The following is a 20,597-nucleotide window of genomic DNA, read 5'->3' on the forward strand; positions in this document are numbered from 1 at the left end:
AATGCAATGATGAAACTGATAGGCAGTGGTAGAACTAGTCCAAGGCTTGGTCATGCCAGGGTTGAACATGCCTAGATCCTATTTGGGACAGTACCCACTGAGTAAAATATTGACTAGAGGGAAAGAGAAAAGAAGGGAAGGATCTGTGAGATTTCTAAGGAAGAGAAAGGAAGTAGGGTCAGATTAGAGGTGAAGTCCAGTTGGGAAAGATAATGAATTTAAAGAGAGATTTGGAAGTCCAAAGATTTGGGAGTCCTTACATGTAGAGTTCTAGAAGAAATCTAGCATCTAACTGTCCTCCCTAGCTTTCAGATGCTGCAGAGTCATGGAAAACCAATCCAGTATCTCTGAATTTTTCCTCCGAGGAATATCTGAGTCACCAGAGCAAGAGCAGTTACTGTTTGGAATTTTCCTGTGTATGTATCTTGTCACCTTTTCTGGGAATGTGCTCATCATCCTGGCCATCAGCTCAGACCCACACCTCCACACCCCCATGTACTTCTTTCTGGCCAACCTGTCTTTTGTTGACATAGGTTTAACATCTTCCACAGTTGTCAAGATGCTGGCCAATGTTCAGAGTCAGCATCACACCATCTCCTATGCAGGTTGCCTCACCCAAATGTATTTCTTTCTGATGTTTGGTGATCTGGACAGTTTCTTCCTGGCTGTAATGGCATATGACCATTATGTGGCCATTTGCCACCCTCTCCAGTACTCCACAGTCATGAGCCGCCGAGTCTGTGGCCTGCTGCTTGCATTATGTTGGGTCCTCACTCACATTGTTGCCCTGACTCACACCCTCCTCATGGCTCAGCTCTCCTTCTGTGTTGCTGGGGAAGTACCTCACTTTTTCTGTGACATAACTCCTGTCCTGAAGTTGTCTTGTTCCGATACCCACATCAACGAGTTGATGGTTTTTGCCTTAGGAGGCACAGTACTCATCGTCCCCTTTATCTGCATTGTCATCTCCTATATCCACATTATATCAGCCATCCTGAGGGTCCGAACTTCTGGCGTAGGGAGCAAGGCCTTTTCCACCTGTAGTTCCCATCTCTGTGTTGTCTGTGTGTTCTATGGGACGCTGTTCAGTACTTACCTGTGTCCTGCCTCTGTTGCCTCTGTGAAGAAGGACATTGCAGCAGCTGCAGTGTACACTGTGGTGATCCCCATGTTGAACCCTTTTATCTATAGCCTAAGGAACAAGGACATGAAAGGGGCCCTTAAGAAGCTCCTCAGTTCCAAGAGAATTTTATCTTCTTACATATAGTGATCACAACTTTTAATGAGAAGTCATAGGTTTGGTGCCAGAGAAACTTGGCTTCAGTTTTGGGTCTGCCCCATACTAGCCATCAGATTGCAGTCCCATTATCTAACCTCTCTAAGTCTTAGTTTTCTCATCTCTAAAAAGGTGGTGGGTATTATGGAGGGCACATATGGCATGGAGCACTGGGTGTGGTGCATAAACAAGAATTCTGTTACGCTGAAAAGAAATTAATAAAAAAATAAAAATAAAAAGGAGACAGTAACCTTCACTAATAAGGTGACTGAAAGATTCAATGAATTGAGATAAACTATGAAGTGCATTCCATATAGTGACTAATAACAATAGGTTTTCAGTATATGAAAACTTACAATGACTGATGTCACCCTTCATCAGTACCAGACACTTGCTGTGTGCTGGGAGCTGTTAGCAGCACGAGGGTATAGTGTGGGATGAGACACAAACCCTGCTTTCAGAACTCTTTCATTCTAGATTATTAATTTGTCAATCTTATAATATTGGGGTGTTGTCTGGTTTGTAGCAGTAAGGGGAGGTTAAAACAAAGCAAGTGAGAATGGTGGTTACATTCTGGGAGAGGCAGAATAGATAAAGGCTTCCCCATCAGAAGATTGAATTTCAAACTTGAGATTTCTGTGCTGGTTGCCCCACTCCCTGTGGTTTGCCATTTTACCAGGAAGGATGAGTTCATTGTGCTGCCTCTTCCCCTTGCTGGTCAGAGATGTCCAATGCCAGCATCATTTCTGTGACTAATAAGCATGAACACAGTAACCATCTTTCTTTATTTGGCTCCAGGTTTGCCTTTAGATCTGAAAGAGGCACCCACCATGTAAATTAGTTGCAGAGATGGAAAAAATTATGTTTATAGGCATATAAGTTTTCTTCTGGCTCCAAGAATCTTAGAAATATTTAAAATATGTTCTTAAAAAATAAGGGCCATATCAGTTAAATTCTTTATATCTCTCTGGTATAACCAAGTATCCATTGGCTGCCTAAACCCCCCTCCCCATTGCAGTTTGTTTCTCAGACTCAGCCTATCTTAAAATGTTTCACAATTCCCCTATATTTTTCAATGAATAATTCTTGAGCATCTTTCATGCAATCCAACTGTCCCGGGCTTTCATGGTTGGCAAGCACAGATGTGAATCATGTCAGCAGTCTGCTGTATCTTAGTACTTAAAGATTCCATTTGTTTCAGGACTTGAACTAGGACTTCTGTAGAAGGAGGCAGGAGGCAGAAGGGCATTCTCACACAATCAGGGCTGGAGCTGGCGGCCATCTTGAAGTCCTTCTGTTCTGGTTTCCTTAGTCTGCATCTCTCCTTTCATTCTATTGAAATGTATTGTTGTATAGACTATGGCCCACTGAAGGCCTAGCTTTTCTCTGTCCTTTGAACTGGCAAGAAAATATTCTCTAACTTCTCATGATCAGTTCTTTCAAGAGAGGCTCCCTTGGCAGAGTTCTAAGGCCCCTGATGACACAGCTTGTGGACATGAGGGAGGTTGAGGTGTGAAATTACTGGGTGCAGATCCACACTATCCTGCCATCTATGTCCCCTGAGTATCCTGAACCTGCTGCACAAACTGGCCCAAATAGCCCCACCTTCTGGTTTCTCTAGACGGTGCTTTTCCTAGATGGCCTAGTTTCTTTCTCTATTCTGACCCTTAGGGAATCTTATTCCACTGATAGTGTGGACATGTTTGAACCCTGTTTCAGGCTTTCTCACAGGGCCCAAGCAGACTAGGAGATGAGACCATGTGTGCATTTTGGTTTCCCCAATATTGTTTGTGGCAGTTAGCAATTAGATCAGCACAGAGTATATAAAGATCTACCAAGAGATTCTGTTACCTATCACTGTTCAGTAGTCTAACATTCTTAGATCCTACCCAGCCAGAATAGTTCCCACTGTATTCAAAGTTCCAAATTTATTTTCTTGATATATACTAGTTCACCACCCCCCAAACTTCTATTCCTTTAAGGTTACCCATTTAAATAGAGTTAATATGATGTTGACAATAAAATAATTTCACACTGAAATACAAATTATCTTTTTTAAAGATTTTGTTTATTTATTTGACAGACAGAGATCACAAGTAGGCAGAGAGGTAGACAGAGAGAGGAGGAAGCAGGATCCCTGCTGACCAGAAAGCCTGATTCGGGGTTCGATTCCAGGACCCTGGGATCAAGACCCAAGCCAAAGGCAAAGGCTTTAATCAACTGAGCCACCCAGGTGCCCCGTGAAATACAAATTATTTATAAATCTTTGCATCTATCTCATATAATGTGAGTAGGATGTGCTTTTAATTGGGATAGAGTTGGGGGTGATGGTGAAGAGCTTTCTAATTTGTCCATTTATGGCATTTGCCTTCCTCTTGCTTGGAACTTATTTTAAAAAGCATCTGTACCTCAATGTTTATAGTAGCAATGGCCACGGTCGCCAAACTGTGGAAAGAACAAAGATGCCCTTCAATGGATGAATGGATAAGGAAGATGTGGTCCATATACACGATGGAGTATTATGCCTCCATCAGAAAGGATGAATACCCAACTTTTGTAGCAACATGGATGGGACTAGAAGAGATTATGCTGAGTGAAATGAGTCAAGCAGAGAGAGTCAAGTATCATATGTTTTCACTTCTTTGTGGAGCATAACAAATGACATGGAGGATATTGGGAGATGGAGAGGAGAAGGAAGTTGAGGGAAATTGGAAGGGGGAGGTGAACCATGAGAGACTATGGACTTTGAAAAACAATCTGAGGGTTTTGAAGGGACGGGGGGTGGTAGGTTGGGGAACCAGGTGGTGGATAATAGGGAGGGCACATATTGCATGGAGCACTGGGTGTTGTGCAAAAACAATAAATACTGTTACACTAGGGAAAAAAAAGCAGGTGGTTAGAAACGTGTTTCTTCATTTTTAAAAGACTTCATATTTTTTAGAAGATTAAATTTCATTTATTGTGTGCATAGCACTTTAAAACCTAATCAAAATTATTCAAAGTGTCTAACCTTCCATTATAATCTTAAATATCAGTTCACAAGACCAGAAATCTGGAACAATCTATTCTACCATCTACTTCCCATTAATTACAAAGACCAGTCTAGTCTACCTTTGAAGATATTCTTTTTTTTTCCTTTTTATTTATTTTTTCAGTGTAACAGTATTCATTCTTTTTGCACAACACCCAGTGCTCCATGCAAAACGTGCCCTCCCCATTACCCACCACCTGTTCCCCCAACCTCCCACCCCTGACCCTTCAAAACCCTCAGGTTGCCCCAACCTCCCACCCCTGACCCTTCAAAACCCTCAGGTTGTTTTTCAGAGTACATAGTTTTGTTTGTTCCCATGCCATTGTCTTCATTCAGGCACACATCATCTGTGACCTGGATGTACAATGACCTGCTAATTGAGCTCTCTGTCTCTAGGCTCTCCAATTGATTGCCAACTCATCTGGCACATTGGTTACCTGAATAATCTTTCTAAGATACAAACATAACCTTCCCCAGATTTAATCCCTACTGCATCCCTGTTGGATGCACCAGCCAGTGGCACCCAATCACTTGCAAGACAGTGTCTGGATCCCCCTACAGGGCATCCTAACCACTTCACATATAGTCCTTGTCTGCCTGTCTAGACTCACCTGTTGAATCCCCCCTCAACTCATACATGCATATGCTTTAGCAACACCCACGTTTTTTACATAAACAGAATTTATTATGCTATTTCAATGTCTTCATTCACTCTGTTCCCTCTGCCAAGACTGCCATTTCTTGGGGCTCGGTCAGTTAAGCATCTGATTCTTGATTTTAGCTTAGGTCATGATTTTGGGGTTGGGGGATCGGGCTCCTAAGATGCACCCTCTCCCTTTACCCCTCCTCCTCACTCTAAAAAAAAAAAAACACCAAAAACAACAAACTGCTATTTCTCTCATTATGTATCATAATCCAACCAGCTACAGAACTGCCTACCCTGTAAAGCTTTTGGCGATATCCAGTCAGCGTTAACTATATCTTCCCTGTATTACTGCCATTTATTACATTTAGGTCATTGTCTCTAGGCCCATTTCCCTCAACTGGAAAATGCAGATAATAATACACATGCTTCATAGGATTATTATGAGCATTAACAGAATTAAAGCTTTTAATACACTGCCCAGCACAGTAATCATGCACAATAAGCACAATTATTATTAGTAGTATTATATTAAAGCACTTTTTAATACTCCCGTGTATTTTTAGTTCACCTATCTCTACACTACTAAAATGTTCCCTTCTTTCATGTGGAGGTTGTGTCTTTATCCACCTCTATATGACCAGGTCTAGACACACTGACTTAGAAAAGGTAACTTTCTAAATAGCTAATGAATGACAGAATCTATATGATAAAGAAAATCTCACTATTGTCCCGTTTTTTACTCTAATTATCCTTAATGACAAATAAATTAAAATTCATATATATCTGAGTCCCCTCCTGATTTCATTTATAAATTCTTTTTCTTTAAAAGCTAAGTGATTCTTTTTATAAACATTATCTGTTTATTAAAAAAAAAAGAAAGAAAGAAAGGATGAATACCCAACTTTTGTAGCAACATGGACGGGACTGGAAGTGATTATGCTGAGTGAAATAAGTCAAGCAGAGAGAGTCAAGTATCATATGGTTTCACTTATTTGTGGAACATAACAAATGACATGGAGGACATGGGGAGATGGAGAGGAGAAGGAAGTTGAGGGAAATTAGAAGGGGAGGCAAACCATAAGAGACTATGGACTCTGAAAAACAACCTGAGGGTTTTGAAGGGGCGGGGGTGGGAGGTTGGGGGAACCAGGTGGTGGGTAATAGGGAGGGCACGTATTGCATGGAGCACTGGGTGTTGTGCAACAACAACCATTCCTGTTGAGACAGGAATCTATCAGAATCCTAGAGGAGAACATCAGCAGTAACCTCTTCGATATCAGCCACAGCAACTTCTTTCAAGATATGTCTCCAAAGGCCAAGGAAACAAAAGCGAAAATGAACTTTTGGGACTTCATCAAGATCAAAAGCTTCTGCACAGCAAAGGAAACAGTCAACAAAACAAAAAGGCAACCCACGGAATGGGAGAAGATATTTGCAAATGACAGTACAGACAAAAGGTTGATATCCAGGATCTATAAAGAACTTCTCAAACTCAACACAAACAAAACAGATAATCATATCAAAAAAATGGGCAGAAGATATGAACAGACACTTCTCCAACGACGACATACAAATGGCTATCAGACACATGAAAAAATGTTCATCATCACTAGCCATCAGGGAGATTCAAATTAAAACAACATTGAGATACCACTGACACAAGTTAGAATAGCCAAAATTAGCAAGACAGGAAACAACGTGTGTTGGAGAGGATGTGGTGAAAGGGGAACCCTCTTACACTGTTGGTGGGAATGCAAGTTAGTGCAGCCACTTTGGAGAACAGTGTGGAGATTCCTGAAGAAATTAAGAATAGAGCTTCCCTATGACCCTGCAATTGCACTGCTGGGTATTTACCCCAAAGATACAGATGTAGTGAAAAGAAGGGCCATGTGTACCCCAATGTTTATTGCAGCAATGGCTATGGTCGCCAAACTGTGGAAAGAACCAAGATGCCCTTCAACGGATGAATGGATAAGGAAGATGTGGTCCATATACACAATGGAGTATTATGCCTCCATCAGAAAGGATGAATACCCAACTTTTGTAGCAACATGGACAGGACTGGAAGAGATTATGCTGAGCGAAATAAGTCAAGCAGAGAGAGTCAAGTATCATATGGTCTCACTTATTTGTGGAGCATAACAAAGAACATGGAGGACATGGGGAGATGGAGAGGAGAGGGAGTTGAGGGAAACTGGAAGGGGAGATGAACCATGAGAGACTATGGACTCTGAAAAACAACCAGAGGGTTTTGAAGGGGCGGGGGGGTGGGAGGTTGAGGAACCAGGTGGTGGGTAATAGGGAGGGCACGTACTGCATGGAGCACTGGGTGTGATGCCAAAACAATGAACACTGTTATGCTGTAAATAAACAAATAAAAAAAAAACAATAAATACTGTTATGCTGAAAAAAATTAATTAATTAATTAAATATTTAAATAAATTTTTAATAGAATTCACCAGTGTGTGGGGGGGAAGCTAAGTGATTCTAAGTCTTTTTTAAAAAAAAATAATTTTTTTATTTGACAGAAAGAGAGAACACAACCAGGGGAGGTGGGAGAGGGAGAAACAGGCTCCCTGCTGAAGGCAGACCCTTAACCAACTGAGCCACTCAGGCACCCCAGTTCTGGTTCTGTGTAGATCTTCTCATACAATTTCCATCTATAACAAAATACATGTAAATCATATATGTATAATGTATATATAAAAATAAATTATATACATACAATTTCAACTCAGATATATAAATTTTAAGAGGAAAATCCTATTTTGATATATATGATATCAATTTATATGATACCCATATCATATATATCAATGCATTGATATATTATATATAGCATATATATTGATATCATATATAGATATAATATACGTGTGTGTGTGTGTGTGTGTGTGTGTGTGTGTGATGAACATGGGGAAGGGAAGGAAAAAATAAAATAAGATGAAAACAGAGAAGGAAGCAAACCATAAGAGACTCTTAACTATAGGGAACAAACAGGGTTTGTTGCTGGAGGGGAGGTGGGTGAGGGATGGGGTCATCAGGTGATGGGCATTAAGGAGGGAATTTGGTATGATGAGCACTGGGTGTCATATGCAACTGCAACTGATCAATCACTGAACTGTACCTCTGAAGCTAAGAATATACTACATGTTAATTACATTTTGATTTAAAAAAGAAAAAATTTAAAAAAGAATTAATGGTAACTTTAAGTTTTGAGAAGGATATAGTCAATTGAAATGTCAATAATTACTAACTTCTAGAATTATTTGTAAACCTGTGATTACCTCACACACTCACATTTTTCAAAAAAATGTAGCAAACTTTGTTCTAATCCTAAGGGGATGCTTTACTGGGGAAGATCATGAGTCAGCCCAGATATGGCTGAGGGGAAAGCACATACCTCAAAAGTGATTTCCAGGAGTTCTGTATACATATCCAAATCAATATGGCACATACCAGTTTGCTTTGGGCTGTCCACAAGCAAGGAAAACCAATCTAGCAGGACAGGTATTGCTAGAACACTTGCCAGCAGGCAAGCAGACTTGACATTTCTTGAGAAAAGTCTGTTTAGAGCAATGTCACCAGCCCATGGCTAAAAATATGAATGACAGCATTACTTTTTGGAAGATGGGCCTGACAGTGCTAGGCAGATGGTCAGGGATCCAAACAAAGAACTGCAGTGCAAACAGAAAAACTGAATCAAGTAATCAAGGGTGTGCCTTGGCCAAGCAAGGCAAACTTTCTCTAGACCAGCAAGAATAGTTCCTGCCCTCTTCAGGTTTTGTTTTGGCCCTGCTTGAGCCTGAGCTTGAGCCATAATTCAGGAGTATCTGTGCAAATTCTGCTCCAAAACTCATCTCTGATGAGTTGCACAGGTAGGGAAAACAAATATTCATTATTTTTGATTGGCTAAGCCAAATTTCTAATTTCATTTATTTCAAATAAAAAACATTAGGTGTTTTACAATTTTTACATTTACACAGAAGAAGAAATTGAGGTTCAGAGGAAATAAGTAAATTGCCTGAGGCCACACACTTTGGTAGCTACAACTGAGTTCTGTCTTTCCCAAATACTCTTCTCTTTTAACTGCATGGTGCTGAATCTCACAAGAATTTGTGATCCTGTTTGTCCTTAACTGAATACAGTCTGAAGAAAGAGAACCCTGTGGTTCTTCACTGGATGCTGAAGAAAATCGATCACTTGAGCTCATAATACAAACTTGGAGTCACTAAACTGAGTAGAAATGATTTTCAGGGAGATAAATAAGAGATTGAATGAGAAAGTCACAAAATTCAGTGGGGGCGACAGAAGACTCTGGGCTATGGATGCCTTCTTGTCTACTCATTCTCCATCAGGATTGAGGCTGTCTGTTGATTGAAAATCACACATGCATTCAGAAAGCTTCATAGATAACTGGTCTGAGAGTGAACTCCTGACTGAAGGTCACTGTAGTCTGTTAAGAGGGAGCACTATGTATGGTGAATAAACAGAGATTTTTGGAACACTGGAAAAAAATTAAATTTAATTTTAAAAAAAAAGAGTGATCCGTATTCCTAAAATCCAGAAGCCTCAAGTTCCTAAGTGGAGCACCTGAACTGATAACAATGGATCGTTTCCTGGAGCTGTAAAGGGCAGCATACACTTTCTTCTTCTAGTCCACCATCAGCACCACCACCACCAACAAATAGAAGAGCACTGAACAGGAGGTGAGGAAAGGAAAAGAGATACTTTTCACATTCCCAGTTCTGCACACTTTCTTGCCAAAAGAGCCGTGTTAGTATATTCTAAGGTTCTTAAAAACTGATAACTTCCCAATATCACCACATTTCTCCCTCCCCCTAGCTCCTGGCAACCACCATCCTATTATCTGCTTCTGTGAATTTGACTATTTTTATGTTCCATATAGAAGTGAGATCATGCAGGATTTGTCTTTCTGAGTCTGGCTTATTTCACCTGGCATATTGTATTACGTTTCAGTGATGCAAGACGAACAAGTTTTTGAGACCTAATGTATATCAAGATGACTATAGATAACAATACTGTGTTGTGTACTTGATGTTTGCTAGGAGAATGGGTCTTAAATCTCCTCACCACACACACAATGATAAAATGAAATGATAACTATGTAGAGGTGTTAGATATATTAATTAGCTTGATTGCGGTGATCATTTCACAACATGTACATATCAAAACATCAAGTTGTATACTTTAAATACATATAACATTTATATATATTTATATATTATACTTCAATAAAGCCATTTAAGGAAGTGCCTGGGTGGCTCAGTGGGTTAAACCTCTGCCTTCGGCTCAGGTCATGATCTCAGGGTTCTGGGATTGAGCCCCACATGGGGCTCTCTGCTCAGCGGGGAGCCTGCTTCTTCTCTCTGCCTGCTTCTCTGCCTACTTGTGATCTCTGCCTGTCAAATAAATAAATAAAATCTTTACAAAAAGCCATTTAAGAAAAGAACTAATAAATCCCCAGGAAATAAGAGGAGAGACATAAATTCTATTAGCTATGTGATATCACAATCTAATAGAAAAGAGCAATAATCAGTACCGTCAACTCAGGATTCACAGTTCATTAAAGAATTGGTAGGAAAAGAGACAATAACTGTAATAGAATGTAATTGAAGTTATCAAATATTTACTGAGCACTTATTCCATTCTAGCCTCAAGATAAGAGGTCTAACATCTGAGGATACATGAATACATACATCTGTTATAAAGATGAGCAGATATCACTGACATAAGACTGTTGCCCTGTTGAAGAGTTTCTCCAGGGCCCCCTTCATGTCTCTGTTCCTTAGGCTATAAATGAAAGGGTTAAGCAATGGAGTGACCACTGTGTACATCACAGAAGCAATTATGTTCTTGTCACTGGAACTGCTGGATGAGGGGAAAAAATAAAGCCCAATAATTGTCCCATAATACAAAGATACCACAGAGAGGTGGGAGCCACATGTGGACAAGGCTTTGAAGATCCCTCTGGCAGATGGAACCTTCAGAATGGTGGCTCCAATGTGGCCATAAGAAATCAAGATGCATATTAGTGGGAGGGTAATGACTGCCACTCCTGCTGTGAAGATGACCAGCTCATTAAGTGATGTGTCTGAGCAGGAGAGCTTGAGCAGGACACCAAGGTCACAGAAGAAATGGGGGATGGTTTTGTCGGCACAAAAGGACAGTTGAGCCAAGAGGAGGGTGTGAGACAGGGCACTGGCACAGGAGAGGATCCAGGATACAGCGACTAGCAAGATACATACCCCTCCTCTCATGATGGTGGCATAGTGGAGGGGGTGACAGATAGCCACATACCGATCATACGCCATTGAGGTGAGAAGGAAATTGTCCAGGTCAGTAAAAAATATGAAAAAATACATCTGTGTTACACACCCTGCATAGGGGATGGATTGATCCTGAGTATGCATGTTTATCAGCATCTTAGGGACAGTGACAGAAGAGAAAGAGACATCCGTGAAGGCCAAGTGGCTGAGGAAGTAGTACATGGGGGTGTGGAGGCGAGAGTCCAGCCTGATGAGCAGGATGATGAGCAGGTTCCCCAGCACTGTGGTCAGGTACATGCCCAGGAACAGGGCGAAGAACACACCCTGCTGCTCTGGGCGGATAGGGAGTCCCAGGAGGAAGAACTCGGATACGCTGCTCTGATTCTCCAGCCTCATGCTCCTCTTGTTAAGGATGGAGCCTCATGTCTGAGTGCCGCATGGTATGTTAGAAAAATAATCCAATTAGAATTAGATTCACATTCTGACAATACCACTTCATGTTTGTGAGTTCTGGGTAAGTGACTCATTTTGAGTCTCAATTTTCTTATCTCCAAATTGGAGACATGACTATGAGCCTCAGTCATGAGAAAATAGCGAATATCAAGAAGATAACATTAGTGAAGCACCACTGCAGATAGTTGGCACAAATCAGTGTTAGTTTCCTGCCTTCTGTTTCATGAGACTCCTTTATTTCTCCCTCTGGACTGCTCACTCCCCTCAACAGGCCAATACTGAGCAGGATTCAGGTACCACAAAGCCACTTCCTTGTGGGATTAAGATCTGATACAGGCAAAGGTCATATACATCAATGACGAAGTTGGGAATACAGACGAAGTCCAACCACATCCTACCTGGTAGAGAATGACACCTCTGATAACCCACTGTTTTGGACTTCACCCATTTTCTCTCCATTCTGCCTGGTTTCCCTCATGCTTTATAATTAGGATTACTTCTTCCTAAACTAGTAAACTTACCTAGTCTATGGGATTTGAGATTTTAATAAAAATCCCATGGATACGACTTTATCATCTCTCTCTCTCTCTTTGCATAAACCTTTTATAAAGATGACATATGGACTCTCACTCCACCAAATCCAGCCTTCTGGCCAGTAGTACTTCAACCACAGCTTACCAATAACTGATATTTCTTTGACACCAAGGCTATGTGCTGTAGAGGGCAAAGCATGGGCTTTGTAATCAGACAGAATGTGTTAAAATCACATTTCTGCTATTTGTCAGATCATGTCTTTGGGCAAGGCATTGCACCTCTTGGATTCTCAAGTTTTCCTCTCTAAAACAGGGATACTAGTTCCTGAATCAAAAAGAGTTAAATCAAGCAATGCATGTAAAACACCTCACTCCTAGGAGGCATCCTACAAGAAGTGATATTGCTCCTATTAAATATAAAATACAAAGAACTATAGTGAAAAAACTCAGGGTCTTATCTTCAGTGGAAACCAGAAAAATGTAACTGGGGCTAGTATCCAAAATCTATAGAGAACTTCTCAAACTCAACACCCAAAAAACAAGTAATCCAGCCAAGAAATAGGCAGAAGACATGAACAGACATTTCTCCAAAGAAGACATACAAATGGCCAAGAGAAACGTGAAAAAAATGCTCCACATCACTTGGCATCAGGGAAATTCAAATAAAAACCACATTGAGATACCACTGTATACCAGTTAGAATGGCTAAAATTAACAAGACAGGAAACAAGAAATGTTGGCATGGATGCAGAGAAAGTGGAACCCTCTTACACTGTTGGTGGGAATGCAAGCTGGTACGGCCACTCTGGAAAACAGTATGGAGTTTCCTCAAGAAGTTAAAAATAGAGCTACCCTATGATCCAGAAATTGCACTACTAGGTATTTACCCCAAAGAAGTAGTACAAAGAAGTAGTAGTACAAAGTAGTACAAAGAAGGGGCACCTACACCCCAATGTTCATAACAACAATCTCCACAATAGCTAAATTGTGCAAAGAGCTGAGAAGTCCCTCATTGGATTAATGGATGAAGAAGATATTGTGTGTGTGGTAATAATATTCCACACACTAGAATATTACTCAGCCAATTACTAAGCCAATGAATACTTACCATTTACATCGATGTGGGTGGAACTGGAGGTTATTATGCTGAGCAAAATAAGTCAATCAGAGAAAGACAATTATCATAATGTTTTCACTCATGTGGAATAGAAGGAACAGGGTCTGCAAAGGACCATAGAGAAAGGAAGGGAAAACAGAATGGAAAGTTGTCAGAAAGGGAGAAAAATCATGAGAAACTCTTAAGTATAGTGAACAAACTGAAGGTTGCTGGAGGGGCAGTGGGTGGGAGGATGGGGTAAATGGGTGATGAGCATTAAGGGGGTACATGATGTGATGAGCACTGGGTGTTATACGCAACTGATAGATTATTGAACACTACATCTGAAACTAATGATGTACTATTGGTTGGCAATTGAATTTAAATTAGAAAAAAATATACCTTCGGGGTGCCTGGGTGGCTTAGTGGGTTAAAGCCTCTGCCTTTGGCTCAGGTTATGATCTCAGGGTCCTGGGATCGAGCCCCGTATTGGGCTCTCTGCTCAGCGGGAAGCCTACTTTCCTTTCCTCTCTCTTTGCCTATTTGTGATCTCTGTCTGTCAAATAAATAAATAAAATCTTATTTAAAAATACCTTCAAGATGAAAAGAAAAGAAAGAAAAATTTTTGCTGGGCCCAAGGTTTGATGCTTTCTATGAAGGTATGAGACTATATTAGGGAATTCAGGCAGGAAATCATAAAACAGAATCTAAGACACCTGTAATATAGGTACTATGTAAAGCAAAAAAGGAACCAAAGCTCTCTAAGTAGAAGTTGTCTTTCAAATATACTTTCAGGTGGAAGCAACGATGCTGTCTAAAGGGGAGGGAGTGATCAGGGACTTTGGAGAGAAGCATTGGAAAGGGCTGGTTGACACTGCCTGCAGTAAGAACAGCTAGGAACCAAGCTGCACTAACACTAACCAATTGAGAACTAGGATTCTGGCATCTAAGACTTCAATAATGAGATGGGGCCCCCAGCCTGGATCTGGTGATATGCCCACTAATTGTATGCAGCCAGCTGGCTCTCTTCCTCATCTCCCCAAGGTTTTGCGTTAAAGGTCCGAGAGTCAGTGGCCAGTGGTGAGTGTGGTATCCTTCTGTTTATGAACTAGTAATAAGAAGTGACTTCAGGCAAAGCACAGAGAAGTGATGAACATGCACACGCGCGCACACACACACACACACACACACCTGCTCCTGATGAAGGATACCCAGTCCTGCTCTGAACTTTATGCGCAAGTCATCTAGCTCCTGGGAGTATAGATTTGGTTTCTCAGCTTCTCGTCAGCACACCCAGGGACCAGATTCAGCCTACAACTTCCATGATCCTAACCTTCTCACTGACACAGAGAAAAGTCATGAGCCTGGAGCTTATGACTTCTTACCCTTCTCAAGTCACCAGCTTCAGAAATGGAGATGGGAAGACTCCATTCGACCCACCAGGGAGAGAGCCCAAGGGGACAGGACTCCAAGCTCTAGGTTAGAGACCTGCATTAAACATAGATTAATTGCTCAGTTCTCTTCTTCCTCCCTCCAGTACAGATGCCCTAGGGCAATGTCCCTAAACTTCGATGTTCAGCAGAACCTCCTGGGAGTTCGTTAAAGATGCAGATCCCATATAAAGAACTCCTCAAACTCAACACACACAAAACAGATAATCATATCAAAAAATGGGCAGAAGATATGAACAGACACTTCTCCAACGAAGACATACAAATGGCTATCAGACACATGAAAAAATGTTCATCATCACTAGCCATCAGGGAGATTCAAATTAAAACAACATTGAGATACCACCTAACACCAGTTAGAATGGCCAAAATTAGCAAGACAGGAAACAACGTGTGCTGGAGAGGATGTGGAGAAAGGGGAACCCTCTTACACTGTTGGTGGGAATGCAAGTTAGTGCAGCCACTTTGGAGAACAGTGTGGAGATTCCTGAAGAAATTAAGAATAGAGCTTCCCTATGACCCTGCAATTGCACTGCTGGGTATTTACCCCAAAGATACAGATGTAGTGAAAAGAAGGGCCATTTGTACCCCAATGTTTATTGCAGCAATGGCTACGGTCGCCAAACTGTGGAAAGAACCAAGATGCCCTTCAACGGAAGAATGGATAAGGAAGATGTGGTCCATATACACAATGGAGTATTATGCCTCCATCAGAAAGGACGAATACCCAACTTTTGTAGCAACATGGACAGGACTGGAAGAAATTATGCTGAGCGAACTAAGTCAAGCAGAGAGAGTCAAGTATCATATGGTCTCACTTATTTGTGGAGCATAACAAAGAACATGGAGGACATGGGGAGATGGAGAGGAGAGGGAGTTGAGGGAAACTGGAAGGGGAGATGAACCATGAGAGACTATAGACTCTGAAAAACAACCAGAGGGTTATGAAGGGGCGGCGGGGGGGTGGGGGGGTGGGGTGGGAGGTTGAGGAACCAGGTGGTGGGTAATAGGGAGGGCACGTACTGCATGGAGCACTGGGTGTGATGCCAAAACAATGAACACTGTTATGCTGTAAATAAGCAAATAAAAATAAAATAAAAATTAAAAAAAAGATGCAGATCCCAGCCCCACCTCCAGAGATGCTCATCCATGAGATCTGGAGACAGGTAATTCAGAGGCAGGTAGTTCTAAGGGAAGACTTTGAGGAAACACCATCCTTGGGAAGAATATCAGAGTGTGAGGCCACAGTGAGATGCTGAAAGATCTCTTTACTGGCCCTTGCTTGCCAGATTTCTGTTTCTCCTAGTTAGGTCATAGCTTAGGATATCATGGGATCCTACAGCTTCCATGATTTAAGTCTTCACAACAATGCTCTTCAAATTGTAGTTCACAGATCTGCAGCATCAACGTCATGTGGAAACTTGTTAGAAATGCAAAATTGGGGGTCCCATCCCAGAACAACCGAATCAGAACTCATGGTAGTAGATTCCAGGAGCCTGTGTTTAAATAACCTCTCCAGGAGTTTTTTTTTTTTTTTTAATTTGAGTAATTTAAGTCGACAAATGATGTTACATTAGTTCAAGTGTACAACAGTGATTCAGCTTCCCTATACATTATGCCATGCTCACCATAAGCGTAGCAACCACCTGTCACCATACAACATTCTTGTTAACTATATTCCCTATGCTGTGCCTTTTATTCCTGTGACAGAAATGCACACTAAAGTTTGAGAAGCTTCGCTTTTATTCTTCACTTGGGAAGGTGGGGTATCTGTGGATAGTCAATGCTGAACCTGGAGGGGCATTTGTAGGAAAGTAGTGATGCTTTCAGAGAGATGCACTATAATTTGGTTATATTTACAAAGAAGGCCAGCATGAAGCATGCTTTCACTTGTGATTGTATATGGGGGCTAAGCAGCAACAACCACAAAGGAGGGTTGGTGAGGCTTGATTTCTTACTGGGCCCTCTGTCTGTTATAACTGTTGTTATAACATTTTATATCATGGGCAGAGGGTAATACATTTCCTCTTATTCAGGTGACAAGCAGTTTGGAGACTTTGATTTCAAAAGATCTAATAGGTGTAAGGTGGTATCTCATTGTGGTTTGTATTTGATTTGTATTTCCCTGATGGCAAAATATCTATAAAGATGGAAAGAAAATCTGTTTAAGATACATAAAATTTACCAAAATGAGGCTTTTAAGTTTCTTTGACCCTTACCTTGCACATTTTTTTTTTCCTGGCAAGCATATAGGCATTCCACAGAAAGCCCCTGGGGTCTTGGAGACAGAACAATTACCACCATTAGTGTGGTTCTAGGGAAACAGGAAACAGTGGAAAGAATCTGTGCTCTCCAGGGGACACCCAGAGACCACTGCTCCATGAACAGGCACCCCTCTCCTGGGCCTTAATTCCCTTACATGTACAGTGAGGACACTCAGCTGTTAGCTTCCCTCTTCCTCATCCTCCCACCATCTGCCTATGGTAGTTTCTATCTCCCTGGGCAGGTCATACAAGTCAAGACATGTTACAGTGGGGTTTATTTATTTATTTAAAACAAATTACCCAGGGTATAGTATGTTGTTTTTTATGTGATGTTCAGTGGTTCATTGTTTGCTTATAGCACCCAGTGCTCATTGTGTCATGCACCCTCCTTAATGCTCATCATCGAGTTATCCCATTACAATGGGGTATAAATGCTGGTGACCTTTGCAGACCTTACCCTGACTATACACATTTGTTTGGTCCATATAGTATTTTAAAACTGGGAAGCTCACATAAAAATCCAATTGGGAGCTTTCATTAAAAATTGGAGGATTTGCAAAAAAAAAAAATTAAGAGAGTGTAATGAAATGAAATAGCTAATTCTTTAGAGTCTGGGGCATGTTAAAGCCTGAGATTACAGACCCAAAATATAAGGGTTTCCAAAAATCTCAAACAAGGGATAACCAAAACCAAATCATTGTATTATTCATGCCCCCAAGTTGCAGAAATAAGTAATAAAATTAAGTTAGCATTTGCTGATCAAAAGGTATTTATAAAAGAGAGCATTGTTAATATGGGAATGAAATTCTGGACAACAAATATTTACCACGCACATCCAACATGCCACCATTTGCCTTAGGGTGGGAACATTAAAGTTTTGAAAAATATTCAAATGGAAAATCAAATACATACATCAACCAAAATGAGGTTTTGATTTAAATAAACGTTATAAAAAATAAAAAAAATAAATAAACGTTATATCACCATGAGGAAAAAGTTGCCCCACTGAAGAGTTTCCCCAGGGCCTCTTTCATGTCCCTGTTCCTAAGGCTGTAGATAAAAGGGTTCAACATGGGTGTGACCACCGTGTACATGAGAGCCACAATGATGTCCTTGTTAACTAAATTGCTTAATTTGGGGAAAAGATATTGCCCAAATATTGCCCCATAATACAGAGACACTACAGACAGGTGGGAGCCACATGTGGACAATGCTTTGCAGATCCCTTTGATGGAAGGAACTTTCAAGATGGTGGCCCCAATGTAGCCATAAGATACCAGAATACATATGAATGGCAGAGTAATGACCACCACCCCTACTGTGAACATGACCAACTCATTGAGGAAGATATCTGAGCAGGACAGTTTGAGCAGAGCACCAAGGTCACAGAAAAAATGGGAGATGGTGTTAGCAGCACAAAAGGATAACTGGGTGAGGAGAAGGGTGTGGGAAAGGGAGCTGGCACAAGACAGGATCCAAGATATAGCCACTAGTAAGGCACATAGCTCTTCCCTCATGATGGTGGTATAATGAAGAGGGTGACATATAGCCACATAGCGGTCATATGCCATTGATGTAATAAGGAAGCTGTCCAGGTCAGTAAAAAATATAAAAAAATACATTTGTGAAATGCACCCTGCATAGGGAATGGATTTGTACTTAGCATGCATGTCCATCAACATTTTGGGGACAGTGACAGATGAGAAAGAGACATCAGTGAAGGCCAAGTGGCTGAGGAAGAAGTACATGGGGGTGTGGAGGCGAGAGTCCAGCCTGATGAGCAGGATGATGAGCAGGTTCCCCAGCACCGTGGTCAGGTACATGCCCAGGAACAGGGCGAAGAACATTCCCTGCTGCTCTGGCCAGATGGGGAGCCCCAGGAGGAGGAACTCGGACACGCTGCTCTGGTTCTCCCTCCTCATGATACTCTTTCCTCTGCTGGGAATGAAGAATAGTTGAAATTATTAAGGACTCTGAAATAATCATTTTTAGTAGTCATATGAAAAATATATATGTTTTATTTTGGAAAGTGGGAAACAACCTATTTCTCATTTTTTTTATATGTTGGCACATAATGGAATTAGAAAAATTGTTGATGAAGGACTGTTAATGAGAGCCAGCTTTTCCTGGGTTAGTGACAAACCAGAATTCTGACACTGATGACCAGAATGGAATATGATGTCTCAGCCATGTTACTACCCCCAAGAATGCTCTGTGCTGAGTATTCCAAATCATCAACCACAGCACGGCAAACTCAAGAAGCTTTGACTTCAACAATTTGAATTCAGTTGTTCAATTTCAGATGGGAGGTGGATTTTCCAAATAAAAGGATACAAATAGTATTTATTGGCTAAAGAGCACTTATCAATATACATACATTTTTATTTTAATTCAGTAGAGGGTTCTTCCAATTCAGTAGAGAGTTTTTACAAAACTCTGAATTATGTTATCCATTCTCCCTACGGCAGCTGAAGAGAGATTTTTTTTCTTTAAAACCTATATTTCTTTCTAAAAATCTAAATAACTTGCCCTGTTTGAAAACCCTCAAAGTTTTCCTGTTGATCTTAAGATGAAGTGTAACAACCTTAATATGGCTTAAAGACCTTGAAAAATCTGTCTCTCCTGCATTTCCAACTCTTCTCCCTTTCCTCTACCTCTCTCACTCTTGGCTGACTTCTCTGTTCCAACTTCTTAGAAACACACATTTTCATTTGACGTCACTTAGACTCCTTCCCTTTGGTGGTTTTGGGTTTCCTGGGATCTCATGTCATGTTGAGAAAGCAAAGATCAGGCCGATTCCCAGCAACTATTTCATGCAGATTTATTTGTAGTTTATTTTCTATTGACAACATATAGAAGGCTGTGATGATGCAACAGCATTTTAAAATTACATACCAAGTATGTCTTTTTGAATATGTTTCCTTTCCTCCCTATGCAACATAATAGCATACCATAATGAAAAATTAGGAGTATAATCAAAAGATGCCAAAAGAAGTGAGTTTTTAGCTTGCATCTCAAATTTTGATCACTCTTTTTATTGTTCTTCTCATCTTACAACACCTGCTGGTCAGTTGAGATAAGCAGAAATAATAACACTCAAAGATGTCCCCATCCTAATGCCCGGAACCTAGGGATCTGGTATGGCATATGACAAAGGGGAATTAAGGTGCACATGGAATTAAGGTTGCTAATCAGCTGCCTTTAAAATGAGATTACCTTGGATTATCTGGGAGGGCCCAATGTAATCACAAGTATCCTTAAATGTAAAAGAGGGAAGCAGAAGAACAAGTCAGGGAGAGACCTCAAAATGTTTTACTGCTGGTGTAGAAAATGGGGAAAGGAGCATGAGCCAAGAAATTCAAGTGGCCTCTAAAAACTGCATGGTGACTAACATAACTTAACATAATACATACATACACACATACATACATACATACACACAAAACCAAATTCTCCCTTAGAGCCTTCTCTGAGGAGTGCCGACATTTCAGACGTCTGACCTCAAGAGCTATAGGATAATAAATGTTTTGGTTTTTGAAGCCACTACCTTTGTGGTA

General features: G+C 40.8%; 2 protein-coding genes across 2 annotated transcripts; one reads left to right on the forward strand and one right to left on the reverse strand.

The window, feature by feature from the left end:
• The first annotated feature begins 325 nt into the window (after positions 1 to 325).
• On the forward strand, positions 326 to 1,267 carry LOC123952535 (olfactory receptor 1N1). The gene has a single exon (XM_046021815.1). It carries the CDS (start codon positions 326 to 328, stop codon positions 1,265 to 1,267), a length of 942 nt encoding a protein of 313 aa, XP_045877771.1.
• Positions 1,268 to 10,697: 9,430 nt separating this feature from the next.
• LOC123953087 (olfactory receptor 1J4-like) lies at positions 10,698 to 18,962 on the reverse strand. The gene is made up of 2 exons (XM_046023009.1): positions 18,469 to 18,962; positions 10,698 to 11,643 (listed from the first exon to the last, which is right to left on the reverse strand). Exons 1-2 carry the CDS (start codon positions 18,960 to 18,962, stop codon positions 10,698 to 10,700), a joined length of 1,440 nt encoding a protein of 479 aa, XP_045878965.1.
• Between the last annotated feature and the right edge of the window lie 1,635 nt (positions 18,963 to 20,597).

This window comes from Meles meles, chromosome 11, assembly GCF_922984935.1.
Source record: "Meles meles chromosome 11, mMelMel3.1 paternal haplotype, whole genome shotgun sequence".
Taxonomy (NCBI): domain Eukaryota; kingdom Metazoa; phylum Chordata; class Mammalia; order Carnivora; family Mustelidae; genus Meles; species Meles meles.